This window comes from Poecilia mexicana, unplaced genomic scaffold (genome assembly GCF_051168715.1).
Source record: "Poecilia mexicana isolate PSO_F unplaced genomic scaffold, ASM5116871v1 scaffold_2, whole genome shotgun sequence".
NCBI lineage: Eukaryota > Metazoa > Chordata > Actinopteri > Cyprinodontiformes > Poeciliidae > Poecilia > Poecilia mexicana.
The window spans coordinates 12735677-12756196 of NW_028263371.1; the positions used below are offsets into that span (position 1 = coordinate 12735677).

The 20520-nt window shown below is 42.3% G+C and overlaps 1 protein-coding gene across 1 annotated transcript in view; it reads left to right on the forward strand.

The window, feature by feature from the left end:
• cacnb4a (calcium voltage-gated channel auxiliary subunit beta 4a) overlaps positions 1 to 20520 on the forward strand; it is a 35761-nt gene that overhangs the window by 1819 nt on the left and 13422 nt on the right. Inside the window, exons 3-4 of the mRNA XM_088003851.1 lie at positions 269 to 352; positions 10659 to 10718. Coding sequence (XP_087859977.1) covers positions 269 to 352; positions 10659 to 10718 — 144 coding nt within the window. The remainder of the gene's footprint in view (positions 1 to 268; positions 353 to 10658; positions 10719 to 20520) is intronic.

Consider the following 20520-nt stretch of genomic DNA (forward strand, 5'->3'; position numbering starts at 1 on the left):
GCAAACCTGCTGAGAGACACACCTGAAGTGGTCATTTCAGTAAAACATGTTTCTCCAAAATATTTCATTCAAAATGCACCACTTTTGTGTTTGTCTATGACACGAAAACCCGATAAAATATGTTGACGTTTGTGGCTGTAGCATGAAGAAAGGCCAACTTTTTAAGCTCTCCAAATGAAATGTCCAATATTTCCTGCTGTGTATTTGAAACTTTGCTCCTTTGGACTTGGTCCTTCACTCTCATTCTACGTCTTTTCGCCATCGCCAGGGCAACCGAGGTACCTACTCCAGGCGCAGCCGCCTGAAGAGGTCCGACGGCAGCACCACGTCCACAAGCTTCATCCTCAGACAGGTAGGGGCCTGAATCTCATCAGCGTGGCTGCAGCTGCTTGTGGTGGGAGGGTTTGTGGGGGTCGTTTGGGTAATTATTTTTTGCCCCATCTAAGCATCCATCTCTCACTCCTTGTTCCTCCCACCTGCATGTCTGATGGCAGTTTGATAAATCCACTGAAATTCTGGATGCAGTGTGCATTAATAACATTAATAACCCCAAGGTTGTTATTAATGGACCTTATCTAGACACACCTTTTCTTTCTCTTCATTCTCCTCCCTATTTTTGTTTGCTTGTACTTTTCTTGAAGTTTTCACATCATTCATTTAAGTTTTTTCCCCCACAAATTTGGGCAAATTCTGCATATTTTAAAAAATAAATAAAAGATTGTTTTATGGGAAGGATTCACTTCTGTCTGTTTTATCTTAAGGTTCTGCTATGGAAACAAGGAACAGAGTTATGCTGGAGTTATGAGCTAAATAAAATCACCCACTTCCTGTGTCAGGGTTCCTCTCAGTGTATTATAAGCCTGGCAGGCCACCAGGCTTTGCTTGTGCCCCACCAGGCTAAGCATTGTTTATTTTTTAAAATCTTTTAAAAATGTTTGCATTTTTTAAGACTGTATAGTTGGTGTTCAGGTATTAATCTTCCAATTAATACCTGAACCTTCCAATTATTGGTGGTTGGGGCGCCAATAAAGCGCCCCAACCACCGGGCTTAGCAGGTTTTCTGAGGGAAACCTTGCTGTATGCATATGTAACAACAACAGATCATAAATAAATACACGTTAAGCCAATGGTTTAAACACTTTGTGCCAAAATCAAGAGAAAATTTCTTGTCTTTTTTTTTTCTTGCTCAAGAACAGACTAAGCATAAGCATGCAAGGTTTTAATTGAACAAATAAAGTACTTGGATTATTTGCATGTATAAATAATTGCATATTTGCCTTATATATATAAAAAAGCATCCAGTTTGCACATTCTTTTGGGCTCAATTGAGAACCAAAAGAAAAAGAATTGATTTAATTTTCAGTATTAAGAACGGGATTTGGGCGTGGCCTACTTTGGTTTTAACGAGAAAACAAAACCTGTGGTTTGATAATGATATGGTATTTAAAATTTAACATTAAAAAGTATCCATCTTGATCAGTCACCTGTGCTGGCGGATGAGATTTGTAGCATTCTTGAACTGCTTTGGACACGCCTGCTAATTGCACATGGTTTGGATCTTTCTTGTTGGCTGACTTCAGGACCAGACCAATTAACTTTTCTTTTAAATTAACGCAGCATCTCAGAAAGGATTAGACATTTACTGCAAATTTCCAGGCTTGGTTTTCAAAATACTTTGAATTATAACAATAAAAAAATATCAGTGAGACTGAATTTGTCCTAAATCTTCTCAAATGCTGTCCTGCTGAAACACGTGCAGTGAAAATGATGCTAATTAATACACTGCAGGCAGGCGTTAATTACTGGAGAAGTAAGGTCATCTGTGAAGCATCTACCTTTGTTTGAAGCAGCAAGTTACGCTCACTCAGACAGGAGCCGTTTAGAGCAAAGAAACACAAAACTGGATCTACAAACAGCAAACCACGGGATTTAATTCTCAGATTTAACGCCAGAAATCAAAACGCAGAAACTTTAGAAAAGGAGTCTGCAGTTGGAGTGCACCTCGTCTGTTTTCCTGACCTCGATCCATCGTTTCGTGGCATAAAAACGGCACTATGCTTTAACATCAAGTGAAGGAATCGGTCGGTCGGTTGCTGGGGACGCTGAGCCTCTGTGCCCTTCTTCAGTTCAGGGTATTAAAATGGCCTGGATTTGCACTGGAGCTGCTTTTGTAACCGTCCGCCAACCATATATAATTCATAAAGGCTGGCGTGTTTGAACACAGATGCTGCTGCTGCTGCTGCTGCCTCCTTCATGCTCGAAACTTTGAAACAAATTCAAATTGATCCTCCGAATAAAATCCCTCCTATGAATTAGAAAAACAGAAGGAAACCCAAAATGAATGATGAGATCCCTCTTAAAAAGTTAGCTTTATATTCCTGATAGCACTATTTACTTTCAAAAACCGTTATATATATATATTTCCTTCTCACCCTCCGCGGGTGGTCTCTTTCATCCTCTGAGCTCGGGTCCTCTACCAGAGGCCTGGGAGCTTGAGGGTTCTGCGCAGTATCTTGGCTGTGCCTAGAACTGCACATTTCTGGACTGAGATGTTTGATGTTGTTCCTGGGATCTGTTTGAGCCACTGCTCCAGTTTGGGGGTGACTTTCCTGATGTTGTGGTCACTTGGTATTGCTACATCCACCACAACGGCTTTCCTCTGTTCTTTGTCCACCACCACAATGTCCGGTTGGTTCGCCATTACCATCTTGTCTGTCTGGATCTGGAAGTCCCACAGGATCTTAGCTCGGTCATTCTCCACCACCTTTGGGGGTGTCCCCCATTTTGACCTCTGGGATTCCAGTCCATATTCTGCACAGATGTTCCTGTACACTATGCCCGCCACTTGGTTATGTCGTTCCATGTACGCTTTCCCTGCCAGCATCTTGCACCCTGCTGTTATGTGCTGGACTGTCTCAGAGGCCTCCTTGCACAACCTACACCTTGGGTCTTGTCTGGTGTGGTAGATCTGAGCTTCTATTGCTCTGGTGTTTAGGGCCTGTTCCTGGGCGGCCAGGATGAGGGTCTCCGTGCTGTCCTTGAGTCCAGCTTTCTCCAGCCATTGGTAGGATTTCCTGATATCAGCCACTTCAGTTATTTGTCGGTGGTACATCCCATGTAGGGGCTTGTCCTCCCATGATGGTTCCTCCAGCACCTTGTCCTCTGTTCCCCATTGCCTGAGACATTCGTTGAGCACATCGTCCGTTGAGGCTTTGTCCTTGATGTATTTATGGATCTTGGATGTCTCATCCTGGACAGTGGCTCTCACACTCACTAGTCCTCTGCCTCCTTCCTTACGGCTCGTGTACAGTCTCAGGGTGCTGGATTTGGGGTGGAACCCTCCATGCATGGTTAGTAGCTTCCGAGTCTTAACATCCGTAGCCTTCATCTCTTCCATTGGCCAGCTAATTATTCCGGCAGGGTATCTGATTACTGGCAAGGCATAGCTGTTTATTGCACGGATCTTGTTCTTGCCATTGAGCTGGCTTCTCAGGACTTGCCTTATTCGTTGGAGGTATTTGGCTGTGGCTCCTGTCCTTGTGACCTCATCCAGGTTGCCATTTGCTTGCTGTATTCCCAGGTACTTGTAGCTGTGCTCTATGTCTGCTATTGTTCCTTCTGGGAGTGAGACCCCTTCTGTGTGGACGACCTTCCCTCTCTTTGTAATCATCCGGCCACATTTCTCTAGTCCGAACGACATCCCAATGTCAGTGCTGTAGATCCTGGTGGTGTGGATCAGTGAGTCGATGTCTCGCTCGCTCTTGGCGTACAGCTTGATGTCATCCATGTAGAGGAGGTGACTGATTGTGGCCCCATTCTTAAGTCGGTATCCGTAGCCAGTCTTGTTGATGATTTGGCTGAGGGGGTTCAGACCTATGCAGAACAGCAGTGGGGACAGAGCATCTCCTTGGTATATGCCACATTTGATGGACACTTGTGCAAGCGGTTTGCAGTTGGCTTCAAGGGTGGTTTTCCACAGCCCCATCGAGTTTGCAATGAAGGCTCTTAGAGTCCTATTGATGTTGTACATCTCTAAGCATTCAATGATCCAGGTGTGTGGCATTGAGTCATAGGCTTTCTTGTAATCAATCCAAGCGGTGCACAGGTTGGTGTGTCGGGTTTTGCAGTCTCCGGCGACTGTGTGGTCTACAAGGAGTTGGTGTTTGGCTCCTCTACTATACTTTATGCCGATGCCCTTCTGTGCCGTGCTCATGTATTTATCCATGTGTCCGCTTATCTTAGCCGCTATGATGCCTGACATGAGCTTCCATGTTGTAGAGAGACAGGTTATCGGCCGATAGTTGGATGGGACTGAACCCTTTGAGGGGTCCTTCTGGATCAGGATTGTACGCCCTTCAGTTAACCATTCAGGGTGAGTCCCATTTTGTAGCAGCTGGTTCAGTTGAGCTGCCAGTCGCTCATGGAGGGCAGTGAGTTTCTTTAGCCAGTAGGCATGGATCATGTCAGGCCCTGGTGCTGTCCAGTTTTTCATACCTGAGACTCTTTCTTGGACATTTGCCACAGTGATGGTTACTGGGGCTTGTTCAGGGAGGTTGCTGTGGTCCTCTCGTAGAGAGGTTAGCCACTGTGCATTGCTGTTGTGGGACGCCTCCCTTTCCCATATGCCTTTCCAGTATTGTTCAGTCTCCAGCCTTGGTGGGTCTGCTCTGTTGTTAGTACCCTGCCATTGAGAGTACACTTTAGCTGGTTGGGTGGAGAAGAGCCGGTTAATCCTCCTGGCTTCATTCTCTCTTGTGTATCTCTTTAGGCGGCTGGCCAAGGCTTGGAGTCTTTGTTTGGCAGTTTCGAGTGCTTCAGGTATGGACATCTGGCTGTACTTCTTGGGTAATGATTTTTTCATTGCACCCCTTAGGAGCTCTGACAGCTGGCTCACTTCCCTCCTTGTTATCTTGATCTTAGCCTCTAACCGTCTTTTCCATGATGGATATTGGGTCTCATGGTTGCTCTTATAGCCAAGCATTTCAAGGATCACTGATGCTGAGTTGTATATCAGCTCATTGGTTTCTGTTATGGTGTTGGTAGGGATTGTTCTCAATGCTGCATTCACATCTTGAATGAGACTTGAATGAGACTTTCTGATATATATATATATATATATATATATATATATATATATATATATATATATATATATATATATACACACACACACACACACATATATATGTGAACTCAGATAGTGAGAAAGTTTCTAATTTAATTACAACAAGCTTTAACTATTCCATATCCTGTCGACTGACGTTGTTGGGTGATTGTGGCGGAAATCCACAGGAAGAGAGAGGATGTGCGGCGTAGTGGAAGAAACAGGAAGGGAAAAGAAAGTAGGCACGACGCAAAGAGGAAACCTGAATCAAAAGTCAGCGACGAGGACGGAGATCGACCTCAAAGCCGTCGCCCGCTCCTTCTCCTTATCAAACGCTCGCTAATTTTTCCACAACACCCCCGCTGTGATTTGTGTCATCGTCCTCGCGTTCGTCATCAGGTGAGAAGAAGAGCGAGTGGGCTCTCTTTGATTCCCTCGTGTATCCATAGCAACCAGCCACCCTTCGACAACAGAGGTCAGCCCCAGAAGGTTTGGTTAAAAGCAAAGGAAGAAAAAGAAAAAAGTTATTTACATGAGAGTACAGCTTTGATTAAACTAGATTTCCCCCCATTCCTTGAAAGCAGCACTGTGCCTGCTTTAGGGACGAGTTCTCCAGGATGCAGACAGGTGACGGGTTTTTTATTTTGTTTTTTTTGTTGTTGTTTTTACAGGATGGTGCTGAGGATGTCAGTTTGTTTCTTATGTCTTTTTACAATGCAAGCTGCACAAACAAAACAAATCTAAATAAAAGTAAATAATAGAAAAACTTACTTTTAATTTAGGTGTATGTATGCCGTGGAAAAGTTTTATTTTTTTTTTAACAAAATCCTTGATATCAGAGAATAATAGCCACTAAAAATTAAAATGATTGTTTTTACATGAGTTTCTCAAAACATAACCTTTATAATCGGTTGTCTTTTTCTTTCCTGGGGTGTAAAAACGGCGAAACACAAACACTAGACTGGATGAGGACCCATATATAAATCTTTTCACCATACACAGGACCAAAAGAGATGAAAAAAAAAGTAAAAAATCTCCAAAACTAAACCATTAGACTGTAATATCATCACCTGTAGTTTCCCAAATGCTTCTGGGACTTTAACTGGATTTATGTTCAGGAATCTTTAGCTGGTTCATGGTTGGTTCACTGACGGTGAAAGCAACGTCTACAAGATTTAAACAGGCCTTTCTGAAGTGCACACACGCATACACAATTGCAAAAAGTATTCAAAACAATGTTTGTAAAGGAGAGTTTACTCAGGCAGAAAACGGGGCATTCATGCGCAACTCGTTCAGAGGAAGTAGAGAAATCTGCAGTGACGTGAATGAGCTCGTAAAGGTCTGAAAATAAACGGCATTAAAAGCAGGACAGACAACAAACGAGCTAAAAATACCCTAAGAATAAAATATGACTACACGTTGTTCTGATTTCATAATGTGTGGGACAGTATAGAGATCAGATCCTCTGGGTTTTTATTTGACCACATCAGTGGGCTGCAGGGGGGCCTCTCCCTGCTCTGCTGACACAGACAGATGCTTGGATGAGTAGCTGGTGTGCGGACGTCGGATCGCTTTCTGGGCCAGCCTCTCGGCTCCTTAAAAGAGGACACAGCAGCAGATGTTCGCTGCAGAGTAATCCCAAACTGCAGCGCCGAAATGGCACAGCGTAGTCTTCACCTTCTTAATGTTGATTTGTTGATTTCGAGAGCTAAATGTTTCTACGTCCCTTGAGGTTGTTGTTTTTTTTTTAAGTGTACAAAGTAGGGTGCATTTCTTTTTGCATTTGGTGGATATGTTTAGGAACTGAACAAAGTCACCAGCAGAGCAGTTCTTTGTTCCCAGTTGTAACACGAATGAGATTGTAATATACAGAGAGACACACAGTCTCTTCAGCTCACAACGCAGGTTTTCTGTAGGATTTAGGCCTGGAGACTGAAAGGGCCATGGAAGAAGGTCGACCTTGCGAAGCATTCCTGCGTTAAATCGGCTGCATGTTTCGGACTCAGTAACGATACATCAGAGTTCTTGCGGTCACGGACTCCAACACGGTTCAATGGGGCTTTTTGAAGAAAAACAGCCGTCACAAATTGGTCGCCATACTTAATGGTGGGCCTCTTATGTTTTTCCACATATCTATCTATCGCTTTGTGCCGAGGTTTGTTGTTGAAAAGCTGAATCTTAATCTCATCTGACTAAAGCACACAGATGGCATCCCATACCCCTACACCACGTCCTACAGGACGGAAAATACAATTTTTTTGGCATCATTTCTGAAAAGAACTGATTGTCATGTTGATGACCTCTAATGGTTGCTATGGAGATTTAATAACCTTTAAGATGCCAGGTTTATAGTCGATGCATTGAAATGGGTGTGAGGGAGCATGCACCAAACGTTTTGTTGCGGAGTCTGCTGTGCTCCTCTCAGTTTTTTGTAAAAGCTCATTTTTGGAGAATTCCCCACCAACATGAGCGTCCACTATAAAAGCCACGCTGCTTGCACTCAACGTGTACCTTCAGAAACACTCGGGCTGCAGCTGCAGCTCTCTTTCAGCATTCTAGGATGATAGATTATGTTAGAAACTGGGTTCTAATTCAAATGTACTATAAATCGTACCTTAGGGCTTCCACTGACGACTTGGGGTGGTGATAGAAAATACAGGTAGTCTACCTAAAAGCCTACATAGCAGTCAAAATACATACACAGAAAGTAGGCGCATGATGATGAATATAGAAAATATAGACCAGTCACTGCATCTGGTCTATATTTTAGTTCTTCAGCACCACAGTGTGTGTTTATGCTTTGAATGTTAGTGGAGAATCCAGATTTTCTTCGGCTTACACGCTGGTGTCCGATGCAGTAGAGCACCTCTTTTATTACAGTTGCGTCTTCAAACCCTACGTCACTGTAACCAGCTTGGATTTTGACCTAATTTTTTTCTGCTCCCCGCCTAGAAAGTGATAAGGTTTGGACTTCACACGGCTTATCTCCCACTATTTAGGCCACCCGGCTGAAGTCAGCAGCTGCCCTTAATTCGTGAATTGCTTGTTGAGATCACTGACACCACGAATCACCAATCCGTGAGCACATCCTGCCGCTCCACGTTTTTGAACATTCGTCTCCGCACAGTTATCCTCAGAGTTAAGTTGCATTTAAGTCAGTAGCCAACTTTTATTTTTACTTGAAGAACCTAATTTTAGCCTGCCTTATCCATCTCAAAACAACGTTTGATGTATTTTTGGGATTACTGTACTGTTTGAACGTCCAGTAGTGGCTAAGTTTCAAGCTTCAAGGACTCAAGCTTGTCAGAAGCTGAAAATTGCTGGAAACCCGGAGTTACTGTCCACATTGAAATGTAGATTGATTGTTTCGGCTGAAGCATGTCAGTTACATGTTTTAGGAAAGGACAAAATGCAGAGTTTGAGATTAAATTTTGATTAATTTTGATTGCTTAACACAAACGGCCACTAGAGGGTGCTGTTGCTCTGTTTTTTTTTTTCCTGTACGTGCAACAACTGGGATCCAAATTCACTTGAATTTAAACAGCTAAACAGCAAGTTAGAGGACCTGGTTGCGTGTTTTTATTTTTTGAGTTTTATTTGTTTCTTTTGGCTCAAAATATTACAAAATGAGCGGAAAACAAATTATGTTTTCACTCTAATTCCGCTTTTATTTCCATGTTGTTTTTTTCAGATAGCTTTTCATCCTTTAAATATTTGCACATCTCTGTGTCATTACTGAAAGATATTGTTTTTGGTCAGTCTCAAGTGTATTTAATAATCAGCATGAAGAAGTACTTTTTTCACTTAATGGGGATTCTTGCATAAATTAAAGTAGGATTAAATATTGTATAGATATATTAGCTTTCAAAATCACAGGCTAGACATTTTTAGACGAGTCTAAAAGAAAAAAAACTGCAACTTTTCCAGTGTGTCTAACTTATATTTTAGTTATAGGAAGAATGCAAAAAAAGTGCATTGATTTTCTAGTGAAAAATAACTTCATTATTTCTGGTAAACATTGTACAAAACCAGTTGCTCATTTCCCCCTTTAGGCTTTAGTGAAAACACCTCTTATTTTTATTTTTGGACTGGACTTTATGTTATCTTTAAGCTAAAAATAAAACAAAACAAGCAGCTTCCAAGCCCATTCTACGTGGAATAAAGTTGTTCAGCTGAACTAAAACGAAAACAGACATGAAAAGGAATTTTAAGATATTGAATCTGTCTTGTTAAGAAAAGCAGATTCTAATATGTCGAACCATATCATAACGAGTTACAAAACAAGTGATAAATTTACCTTTCTGGCTAGAAGCAGTTGTCTATATTTCATTCTATGTGAAAATGGCTAAAAATGCATAATCTCTAAACTCACAATGATACTGTAACGAAATGTACTTTCACATTTACTCACAGATGGTGACATCAGTTGGTAGTCACAAATACTTCAGGGTCATAAACATTTCAAGACTCATACACTCATACACAATCTCTGGGATTAAAGATGATTTCAACTCTGTTTATCGCCCTTGTTTAAAAGTGAAATATGCAAAACGTCCAGCTTTCTGAGCTCCATATCACTAGCAACCGTTTTTCTATTATTAGCTACGTCAGCATTGAGATGATGGTAGGTCGGATGAACTGAAAACGTCATTCAGAACGCCTGCAATCGGAGTAGCTTTCTCCCCTGTCCTGTGTTTGTGGTTGGCTGCAAATATAAACAGCCGATCCGTACACACTCTTAGGTGTGTGTAGTAGCTCGTGGCATCGATGTGCTGTTGTGTGATCAGTTTGTGTGCCGCTGCCGCTGATGGATTGGTTTAACGGCCCCGTTGTGTCCGTGAAGCTGCAGAGACGTGAGTGGTTCCTGAAACACACCAGTAGCACCGATAACGTCGGTCCTGGCTCCTGTTTAAAGTATCATCCTTCAGCCACCGTCACCTCTGCATGTGTAAATGAAATGTCAGTCTTTGCAAATGGCTGTTTATTTTAAGAGACTACCTCACACACACACACACATCCACGGTTACATCTGTGCGCGCACACATGCACATCTTGTTGCTTAATGATGCTCTCAGGCTTCAGACACCCCCGTCTCCGTTTCTCTCTTTCTCTCTCTCTGTGTGTGTGTCTCTCCTCCTTACTCACAGCCTAGCCATGCTGACTGGAGTCTCCGTCAGCCAATGGTAGTGCAGCATCCCAGCGCTGCCATAAGCCAGTGCAGGGAGGAAGGGATTGACTGGAGAGACCAGAGCTCTGAAGGCAGATGAAACGCCAGGTCTCTTGTGAATTGGGGGATAACCAGTCTTGCCTTATGATGGGAACGGACACTCGCTCCACTTGTGGACATTGACGCTCCGTTCCGCATCAGGAAGATAAAAAGCACTCCACCTTTTTGGGGTTTTGTTTTTGTATTTTGCCTCTCTGTTGTGGTGAGGGCTCAGCGCTGTCTACCTTCATGTGGAGAAAGAAGCTACTGGTGCGCTCTTCGACCCCCCTCTCCTCCTCATCCGTCCTCTCCGGATCAGGTCTTTCGCGCTAGGGATCCGCTTTCCAGGAATCTCGGTCCTCCATGTACGATAACCTCTACCTCCATGGCTTCGAAGACTCGGAGGCGGTAAGTGGACGGGGTATGGGGGTCTGAGGGGACGGTCTGCGGCACAGAAGCCGAAACATTCTTATGTTGTCGTTGACTGGTTTGGACCTCGCAGAAACACCCACGAGACTCAAAGGGGAAGCAGAGGATGCATCTTTCTTTGGGAACGGAGGGATCAGGGGTGTTTAGGTGTGCCAGTTTTCCCACTTTGTACTTTCAACCAAATGACAGCTTCTCCTCCTGTCTATGGTTTTCAAGTCAATGCTGAAATCTCTAACATCTCGTAAAGCGGTTTGACTCTAGCTTTCCTTTTGATCCAAAGATAGAAGCATAGTTATCGATTTTTGGAAAACAACAAGGCATATGTGGGATATGGGTTAAACTCATAACAGAAAAATCCTCACAAAGGCAACAGAGAGGCGCTGGCGGCAGAAAAGGATGAGGGAATCCCGCCGAGGCAGAGCGTGCTGAGGCTCAGACCCTTCTGTAATCCCACCTGCCGCTCCGGCCGCATCCCGAACATGACAGGCAGAGGGAATGTGGCCCATTATCACCCAATACATACAGTACCTGTTTCTTAGAGACCTTTTATAGGTAGTCACACTTCTCATTTATTTTGGACTGGATTTTATGTCATTTTTAAGCCAAAAAACAAACAAGAGGTACAAAGATTTCTGGAGATACCAACCCCCAACGTGTTGTTTGCAGGGATCTGGAGGTAATTAATGGAGCATGCTTGGGGTGCTGCCTTTCCAGTTCAGGAGGCTAAAGGCAGGATTTGGTGCTCTTTAGTAAATTTCTTGGGAAATAAAACTTTCCTTGTCTGTGAGGAGGCAGGGAAGCAACAACAGCTAATGAACAGGAAAAGAATCCAGAGTTCCTTGTGAAGTTTTCATGTTAGACTCTGTCACTTACAAACCTTAGTGAATTTTAGAACCTCATCCATAGCATGATACGGCCACCATCATGTTTACCCTTGGGGATGGTTTGTTTAAGGTTTAAGGTTATTTTTGGTTTTCTCTGGACACACTCCTTTTCCTCAACTTGATTGCTGCGACTTCTACACACTTTTGTTTCTTTACCTCTTTCACTGATAAAGACCAGAAATGTGGAGTTCACAGATTTTTCTTTCAAAGGTTTTGTTGGCCCTAGTTCTCTTTTTATAAGTAATGAGAAAGGGGGAAGACATGCAGCAAATGGGAATCGAGCCTGCGACTGCCACATTGAGGACTAGGGCCTCCTTATGTGGGTTGTGTTTTACCCCTGCGCCACCACACATCACCCCAGATGATGTCTCCTTTTAATGTTCACTTTCACCATGGTGGCAAAATAAATACAGACCCTGCTCCGGTCTATTAAAAGTAACAGGCCTGTGTGTGACGTCACATTCATACCCCAAAGGAAACAGAAAATCATTGGTTACTAATTGATCAACCCAATCTGGAAACGCTTTTGTGTAATTTTTCTTAAAGGGATTGTCAGGAATACCCCTAAATACGACACCAGTAGGTTTGTCAGTCACTCTTTGTATTTGTGGCCCCAGCATCACAGTCCACATTCTTATTCTGAGGAGGAAACTGCAGATCGAGTTCAGCGTTATTGTAGGAAAATATACGTGGGGGTATTTGCACTACAAAGCGGTTTTACAGCCACTACTGCACTGACCCATACACAAACGCATGACTCATCTTTACAACAGCTATTATGTAAAATAGGAAGCCTGCTGCCCTCGCTGATAGTGGTTGTACTACGACTTGAGCTGCTGAGGTGCCCGTAGTAAGGCGGAGTGGCTGTTTTTAGGCCAGACCTGGAGACATTTGCGCCCTCTGACCTCCAGGCTGCTGCCGGTCATGATGGGAGCCGCCGGATGCGCCGCAGAAGGAATGCTTTCAGAGAGAGGAACGCTGAGCCGTGGCGTCTGCACAGATAAGGCTCGAGTGTGTCGGCCGACAGACTCAAGACCGCCCACTTGACTTTCTTGAAGTCGACGATAGTTACGTTGGAAATGCTCCAAAGTGACATGCGCTCGGACTGACATCATCGCACTGATTCATGGGTAAACGGTGCCAGGAGTTTATCACGGCGCAAGGCAGGAAGGAGCTGTGAAGTTCGACCACGAGCAAGCAACCCCGGAGAGCTAAAAGCCTTTTGTATGTGTTAAAGCAAAAGTTAAAAAAAATCTTGACAAGTACCAGTATACTGTTTATAAAAAGGTATTCAGCCCCTTTGATGTTTTACCCTCTTATTGCTTTTGAAAATCAATTATGATCAACAAATGTTGGCTTTTTTTAACAGAAAAAAAAATTACAAAAAAAACCCTCCAGGTGAACCAATGAATGGACTTTAAGACAGAGGTGTCTTTATGCTTCAGTCACTTGAGACAAACTCACTGCACTCAGGTCTCCATACCACTCATTGTGAGCAAGCACCGTTTGTCTGGACCTCTGTTAAATTAGGTCAGTAGCTTTAAAGACGGTGAATATTTATGGAATAATTTATTTGGTGCTACTTTTTTTTTTTTAATTGTCATTTTGTTGTAAGAAAAAAAAAAAGAATCAGTATTCACTTTGACATTACAGGGTTTTTTTGTGTATTTTTTTATAAAAGAAAAAAAAAACAATGTTTAATTGATGGTGATTAAGTCGTAGAAACAATGAAAATGGTAAAACAGCCAGTGGGTGAACACTTTTTATAGGCGCTGCAATGAAGTAGTTGTTGTCTAAAAATAAAGCTGGCGATTGTCTGTAGTTGCCTGTAGCGTTGGGAGGGTGGGGAGCGAGGGGGGGGGAGGGTTATTTCTTCCTTTTTCTCTCCAGTCCTCCGGTCTATAGATTTCATTTGTAATGAGGCTGTAAATAACAGTTATTTGTATCAAGAAAAGACTCCCCTGGCTCTGAATGGATCATTAGCGGGGATGCCAAGAAGCCCCGAACCAAGGCATTAATTCTCCCTGTCCTTCCAGCCCGAACCTGCTGGTTTTAAAGACTTACTGCTGCACACGTCCACTGTGGCGTTCATTTTTCATCGAGTTATTGTTCTGCCGGAGTCGTCATATTCTCACAAAGCCACGTATCCGGCTTTGAACAAGGCTTCCGCATTCAAAAAGGGGCACTTGTTGGAAAAAGAGGTGAGGAGGGGTCTAAAGTTATCCACTTTATTTGTCTGCAAACAGAAGAACACTGTCACAAACACAAACTCAGGACATTTGCCACTGAGGCTACGGCTTAGAAAGGGTTAACTTTATCGTGCAAACAAAACGTCTATTTTTCTTTCACGCCAAACATCCGTTCTGCTCAGAAAGACGACGACTTTAATATGGTTGGGACTGATAAGCAGGGCAGAATTTGAAGCAATGCACCATGCATTATTTCTGATGTGATAAACATTTGTTGTTTTTGTTTATATGTTTCCGTGGACAGAAAATTAAGCTGCACATTCCAACACTGAGACGCAATATGTCATTTTCACGAATGACCCAAAATAAATGGTCAGGCTGTACAAGATCTGTGTGTACTGGAGATTTTTGCTGAAGATTATAACAGATTTTTCTTTTACACATTTTTCTTTTTGTCTCAGAAAGGCAACTTTTCCCTCTTTTGTCAGCTTACAAGCACAAACTCCAGAGTATTTCGTCAGAACTTGATGTTATAGACAAACAAAGGAGCTACAGGGTGATGGAAGATTTTCCTCACTTTTCTTTCCAAAAACAGCTCAAACTAGGTTAGAATGGATGGAGAGTGGATGTGAGCATCAGCTTTCTAGTCTTAGCAATGTTTCGCAGTTATTTTAGAGGTCCATGCTTTGACTAAGCCATTCAAACACATAAATGGGCCTTGGTCTTAATAATTTGATTGTACTTTTGGCACATTCAGCAGGAATGTGAACTTCCATCCTATCCTCACATGTTATGGAGCTTTTAACAGCATTTCTTCAACAGTATCCACGTATTTACCTCAACTCAGTTTCAATTCGTTTTATTGAGAGAGCGCCTATTTGCAGCAAATGTCACCAACAAATATGGTCAAAATCGTTTGTAGTTATACCAAAACACACGATAAATACAACCAGTACAGTCATTCAGTGACACATTGTTCAGTCAGATCCAAAATGTAACGACTACTTTTCTCTATGGTTTGTACCAAACGTCTTAAGGGTTTTCTGTTTTTTCTCCGCTCTTTCTGAAAAAACAGATTTGTGGAGATCACTGCTCATAGTTTTTTTGTTCAGTAATTCGCTAACCTGAGTCATGTTTGTAAAGGTTTACAGCGGTGTCAAACTGTTCAAGACTGGTGTCCTTTTCCTTTAATTTTCTTTTGTTTTTTTACGTAAAAATCAAAACATTAAATCTTGTGTGTTGTGTATTTCTGCTTTCAACTATAGATATGTGCTTTTATTCATGTTTTATGATGAGCTGGGTATGTGGCTGCATGCACACAGGCAGCAGATGGTGCTATCATCTGTTAGGTGAGCTTTTTTGCTGCACTGCACTTTTTCAAACCATTTGGCTTAGGAGGCAGGATGCTGAACATCCACCATACGGAAACCAGAATCCACCTGGTCTGATGGGCTAGAAGGAGAACCAGAAAACCTAGCCTCATGAATTTTTGCTGTGTTTGTTTTAATCTTTCAAACTACCATGACTTTAGAGAAAATGAGTTTACCCTTTTAGTCAAAAAACAGAAAACTGACAAACAGCTTTGTTGCTGCTCTTTAACCAGCTGAATGGTATGTATCTCAGCAATGTTTAAGCAATTTGGAAACAGCCATCTGTTCCCAACTGTCTTCACCATCAGTCACACACACACACACACACACACACACACACACACACACACACACACACACACGCACACACACACACACACACGTTTGTTTTGCTATCTTTGTGGGGACTTTCCATTGACTTCCATTCATTTCTACTCATTTCTACAGCCTAAACCTTACCTTTACCCTTTTCCTAACCCTAACCATCACATACCTAACCCTAACCCCTAACCAAAACTCAATTCATACCTTAGCCCTAACTCTGACCCCTGACCCAAAAACAGGGTTTCCCCTCGTGGGGACCAGGCTCAGGTCCCCACGAGGAGCGACTGGTCCCCACAACGTAGCATATGTCAGGAAAATCGTCCCCACAAGGTATTACAAACAAACGCAAACACACACACACACACACACGCACACGCACACACACACACACACACACACACGCTGCCTGCTTGTGTGACTGCATCAAGCGTCACAAACTCCACATTCAGGCATGTGACTGGAACATGGCATAATTTTCACTGTCTAATGGCTCCAGCATCGGACACTTGGGAAGAAAGAGATGCACTCTCATCGGTGAAGATCACATTTCCTAAAGACTTTGTGACGCTGATAAGTCAGTGTTTAGGACCGTATCTAAGCCAGGTTATGGAGTATGACTGAGATTTAGATTTTAAGAAACAGAAACATTACAGCAGCCTATAGCTTGACATAATTAAACGAAGCACCAAGTGCTTCACTGACTGCTTGCACCACACAGGCTTTGAATTTCGACAACCTCTTTATTTCCTATTTGAGCCCTTTGCTCTTCTGAGCTCTCTGCGTTCTTTCCTGACATCCCTACTGCGTCTATCGCGACTGCCCTCTTGTCTACCATACTTAAGTCGCTCCGGTTGGGTGGCAGGGAGCACATACTGATGTCTTGGGCTTTTGCTGACTATAATATGCTTGTTTGTGGCTGTTGCTCTGACCACTCCCTATTTTTTGCACTCATCTCGGTCCTTTCATCTCTGTACAATTGTCCCCGCTCCCACAGTGACCAGCCTGCCCAGTGGAGGCTTCCCAGAATCTGGACAGCCCCACATGAAAGACAACCGATATCTGAGGGTCAAGCATCTCAAGGGTCACTTCTGCTGTGGTGCATCCTGACTTCTTGATAGGCACCGTGCGTGCGTCTGCGCCTATTTATAGATTTACAGAAGATACTTTAGAACTTCTTCTTACTAACGATGTTTTCATTTTAGAAACAATTTCACCTCTCAGCTTAGCTGGACTCACCTGGGCTTCTCAGTTCTCAGGTGCCTCAGAGGATGGCATCCCTCCCTTCACCTGTTGTCTTGCCTCCTCGATGCTTTCGTTTTACCTCATCGTGTCCTTATACGGGGTTTTAAAGCTCCCACAGGTCCTCCATCTTCTTCAGACAGCCATACTGGTGTAGCAGCCTTTCAACTCGTCAGTCTTCTCTGCTCCTGTCTGTTCTGTATCAAAATTTCCAAAATTTGTGAACACTGACAGTCCGGGTTACGCCTGATAGACGTATTAAAGGGACACCATTATGTATTTTCCAGCCACACGGTGCCATTTTATAGCACAACCAAGTAGCCGTGTTACATTCAGTCGTTATAAAAATGCTGCATACATCAAAGATGACTTTCAAGGCATTTGAGATCTTCAGAGTCTCTATGTCTAAGAAACTCCTGCTCTTTGTGACACTCTTTCAGTCGTCACAACACTGCTCCTCTTTCAAGCTGTTGAGGTGAAGGTGGCTGGAGTTAGCCTAGTAACCAGTGGGTTGACGGTTCAAGTCCTGCTCCATTCAGCTCCGTCATTGTGTCCTTGTGCCTCACGGCAGCTGTGGCTACGATTCTCTGGCTTCCTGCCATCAGCAAGCAATAAAGCGCTATAAAACTACAGGTCGTTTACCATTCATGTGTCACGATAACAAGTTTTGCTGGACGATAATTTGTCCCAGAACTTATTGCGATAAACGATAATGTTGTTGTCTTGAGACCGTTTTCAAGTCATGTAATGGTAATAATGGCATAAAAATGCAAGAACACATTCTCAAATATCAATATCTTTAAATTCCAATGAGCATTTAAACGCTGGAACCGGAAGACGTTTGGAATATCCAAGATAAATAATGAGAGCAACAGAAACAATAAATCAAATGAATTATGGAGTCTCTGTAGGCAAAACTGTCTTAAAAAAAAAAAGAAAACGAGATAGTTGAGACCAATTCAGACTGAATACCTGTGTCATTCATTTATGGTAAAACGAGAGAGAGAGAGAGAGAGAGAGAGAGAGAGAGAGAGAGAAACAAAACAAAAGAAAATAATTGAGTTTCTTTTAATTTATCATGCGATTAATTGACTTATTGTTTATCGTGACAGGCCTATTCACATGTGCATGTTAAGTACATTTTCTGTCTGAATGAGCCTTATAACCAGGCAGGTGAGTGTATGTTGATGTTAAGGGTTAGTGACCCAGCAGAACACCTCCTCCTCCCATGCCCGTGTGTCAGGAGTACAAATTTGGATCCAAGAGACTTTCTGTAGCTTAGAACAGGATCTAGTTGTTCTTCTGGCTGTGAAGAAACTGCTCAGTGTTTATGCTAATCCGGTAATTATTCAGCTGTAGTGTGAAGTACAGATTTTCTGTCACAAAGCAGCAGCAGCAGCAACCCAGCCAATCTTAGAAACAGATAAGACAACCGGATCAGTGAAAAACGTCCCTCTGGATTCATGTTTTCTCTGACTGATTCCTCTTTTTCCTGTCTGTATAGGTGTATTTTGCTTGATGTTCACTACAAGGCTGTGTTTTTATCCAGTTTGCTCTGTGGGAAACTCTTATTTCTCTTATCTCATGGGGTAAACATCTACTTTTTTTGTTCTTTTTCTTCTTTTTGCTGTGTGAATAAATCAAGCAAAAAAAAAAAATATAGGTCAGCACGTAACAGCTATAGGAAAAAATGTGTATTCGAGTCTGTAATGAGTGGTCATTTTACTAACTTGGGGTTTTCGTCACAGAGGCGTCCTCAAAACTGAATTTGTTTCATTTCTAAACTCAAACAGCAGGCATTGCAGAGACACTGTTCACACATGTGAGTAAAGAGCTGGAAAAATGGGAAAAAAGGATCCAGAAAATGTCTACGGTGCTCGTATTAATCTGGCACTTGGGCTTTGTGCGCCCCTGCTAAACTTCAACAACTCAAGCCGAGAGGATGCTGTACAAAGTACGAATTAGCTTTATAGTAGAATTTCAGAGCACTTTTTACCTGGATAAGGCTCTGACTGTAAACATTTGCTGTAAGTAAAGGCTATAAATGCTATAAATAGAGGCACACATCCCCGCCTCATTGTTCTGTAGTCAGACTCTTAGATATAATGGTGGTAGTTCAGAAAATCTGATAGGTTATTAACTAGTTAGGAAGAAAAACCAGGCTATTCTGAGGAGCATGATTATCCACCTGATGTTAAACATTATCTGGTAAGAAGCTTGTTTCTGCTGGAGGAGAGGTTTCCTCTGTGCTCAGATTTGTCCAGATGTAAAATCCAACATTCTGCTATTTTTATTTATTTATTTTATATTTGTTTAATATCGTCATTTGACAATCTTTGGTGGTTTTAGCATACCTGCCTTACTTTTACTGCCTCTTGCTGAGAAAAAGTGTTGTGATCTGTTTTCTGTGTTTATTAGCCTGAGTCTCTGTCTTCCCTGTTGATTGTTCCCAGCTGTGTCTCGTTTCTTTGATTACCCTCCTAGTGTATTTAGTCCCACCTGTTGTCTTTGTCGGATCCTGTACATCTCTGTCTTCCCCGTTGCTCCCTGTGCAACCTGTTTGTATTCTGTTCTTTTAGGTTATTTCATCAACAATCTTCATCGCCTTCATCCTGGGTCTGCCTGCGTCTTCCCTCACCTCACCAACCCACAAATCATGACAAAATGCCTTTGGTGAATGATTAAAAACCTTGAATGTTTTGACAATTTTATTCACCTATGGTTTTTTTTCAAGCAATTCTGTTAATGCTGTACTACTACTGTGGTATTTATTAAAAGATATTTTTTCTTTTTTTTAAGCTGATAGAAAACAGAAATTGTGCCTCTGAGCAGGTCAGAGTTCATTTTCACAGACTCCACCTGAGCTTGAAGTCTTTTGTAAAGAAAAGGATGAGATTTTAGCTTTTTGTTCATAAAAAATGTTGAAAACTATGTTTCCTTTTTCTTCCACTTCATAACTGCAGGTTACTTTGTGACAGTCAGTCATATACGATCCTGATAAAATACAGTAAAGTTTATGATGGGGACAGTTTGAGGTGTAGAAATACTTGTGGGGCATAAGTCCCTTTTCAGAACGACCACAAAACAGAGGTACAAAGCCGACAGGAACAGATTCATGTGGTTTAGTTGGAGGTCAGGCTGATCGACGGGGCGTAGACAGGCAAACATGGGTTGGAACAACAAGTAAATGTGTGTATGGGAGTCACAGTCTGACAAAACAGCCACCTATTCTGGTGTTTATCAAACAGAAATAGTTTTGGTAATTCTAGACTTCAGAAATCCACCCTTTTAAGAAATTTGAATTTGAAAATGTCTGTTCAGTGATCGTCTCTGTGTAATTGGATTTCACACAGAAGTAACTTTAAAAAACTATTTATACCCACAAAGAACCCAAAAAAAAAACAATTCCCTTGGCGGATGTGATTTTATGTTCAGAAAAATAAAAGTGTCTGAATCTTTCAGTTCAGACGATTTATCATCCGTCTTCTTCTGATCCCACAGGAGAAATAACACAAACCAGCCATGAAAAACGACAAACACATTAACACTCCCACTCATTGCTCTGTCTCTGCGCTCATTTCATTAACAGGTTCTTGTCGGGTCATGCGTCTGTTTGCAGGCGAACGCTTTTGTCACAGCTGCACAATACTTACCTTCTCTAGGTCAATCTGCATCACTTTTATAGTGCTCGTACACTATTATTATTATTTATTATTTACCTCTGACTGCGTCTAGTTACAGGTGGGTGTTACTTTCTTTCCCTGCTTGCTCTGCA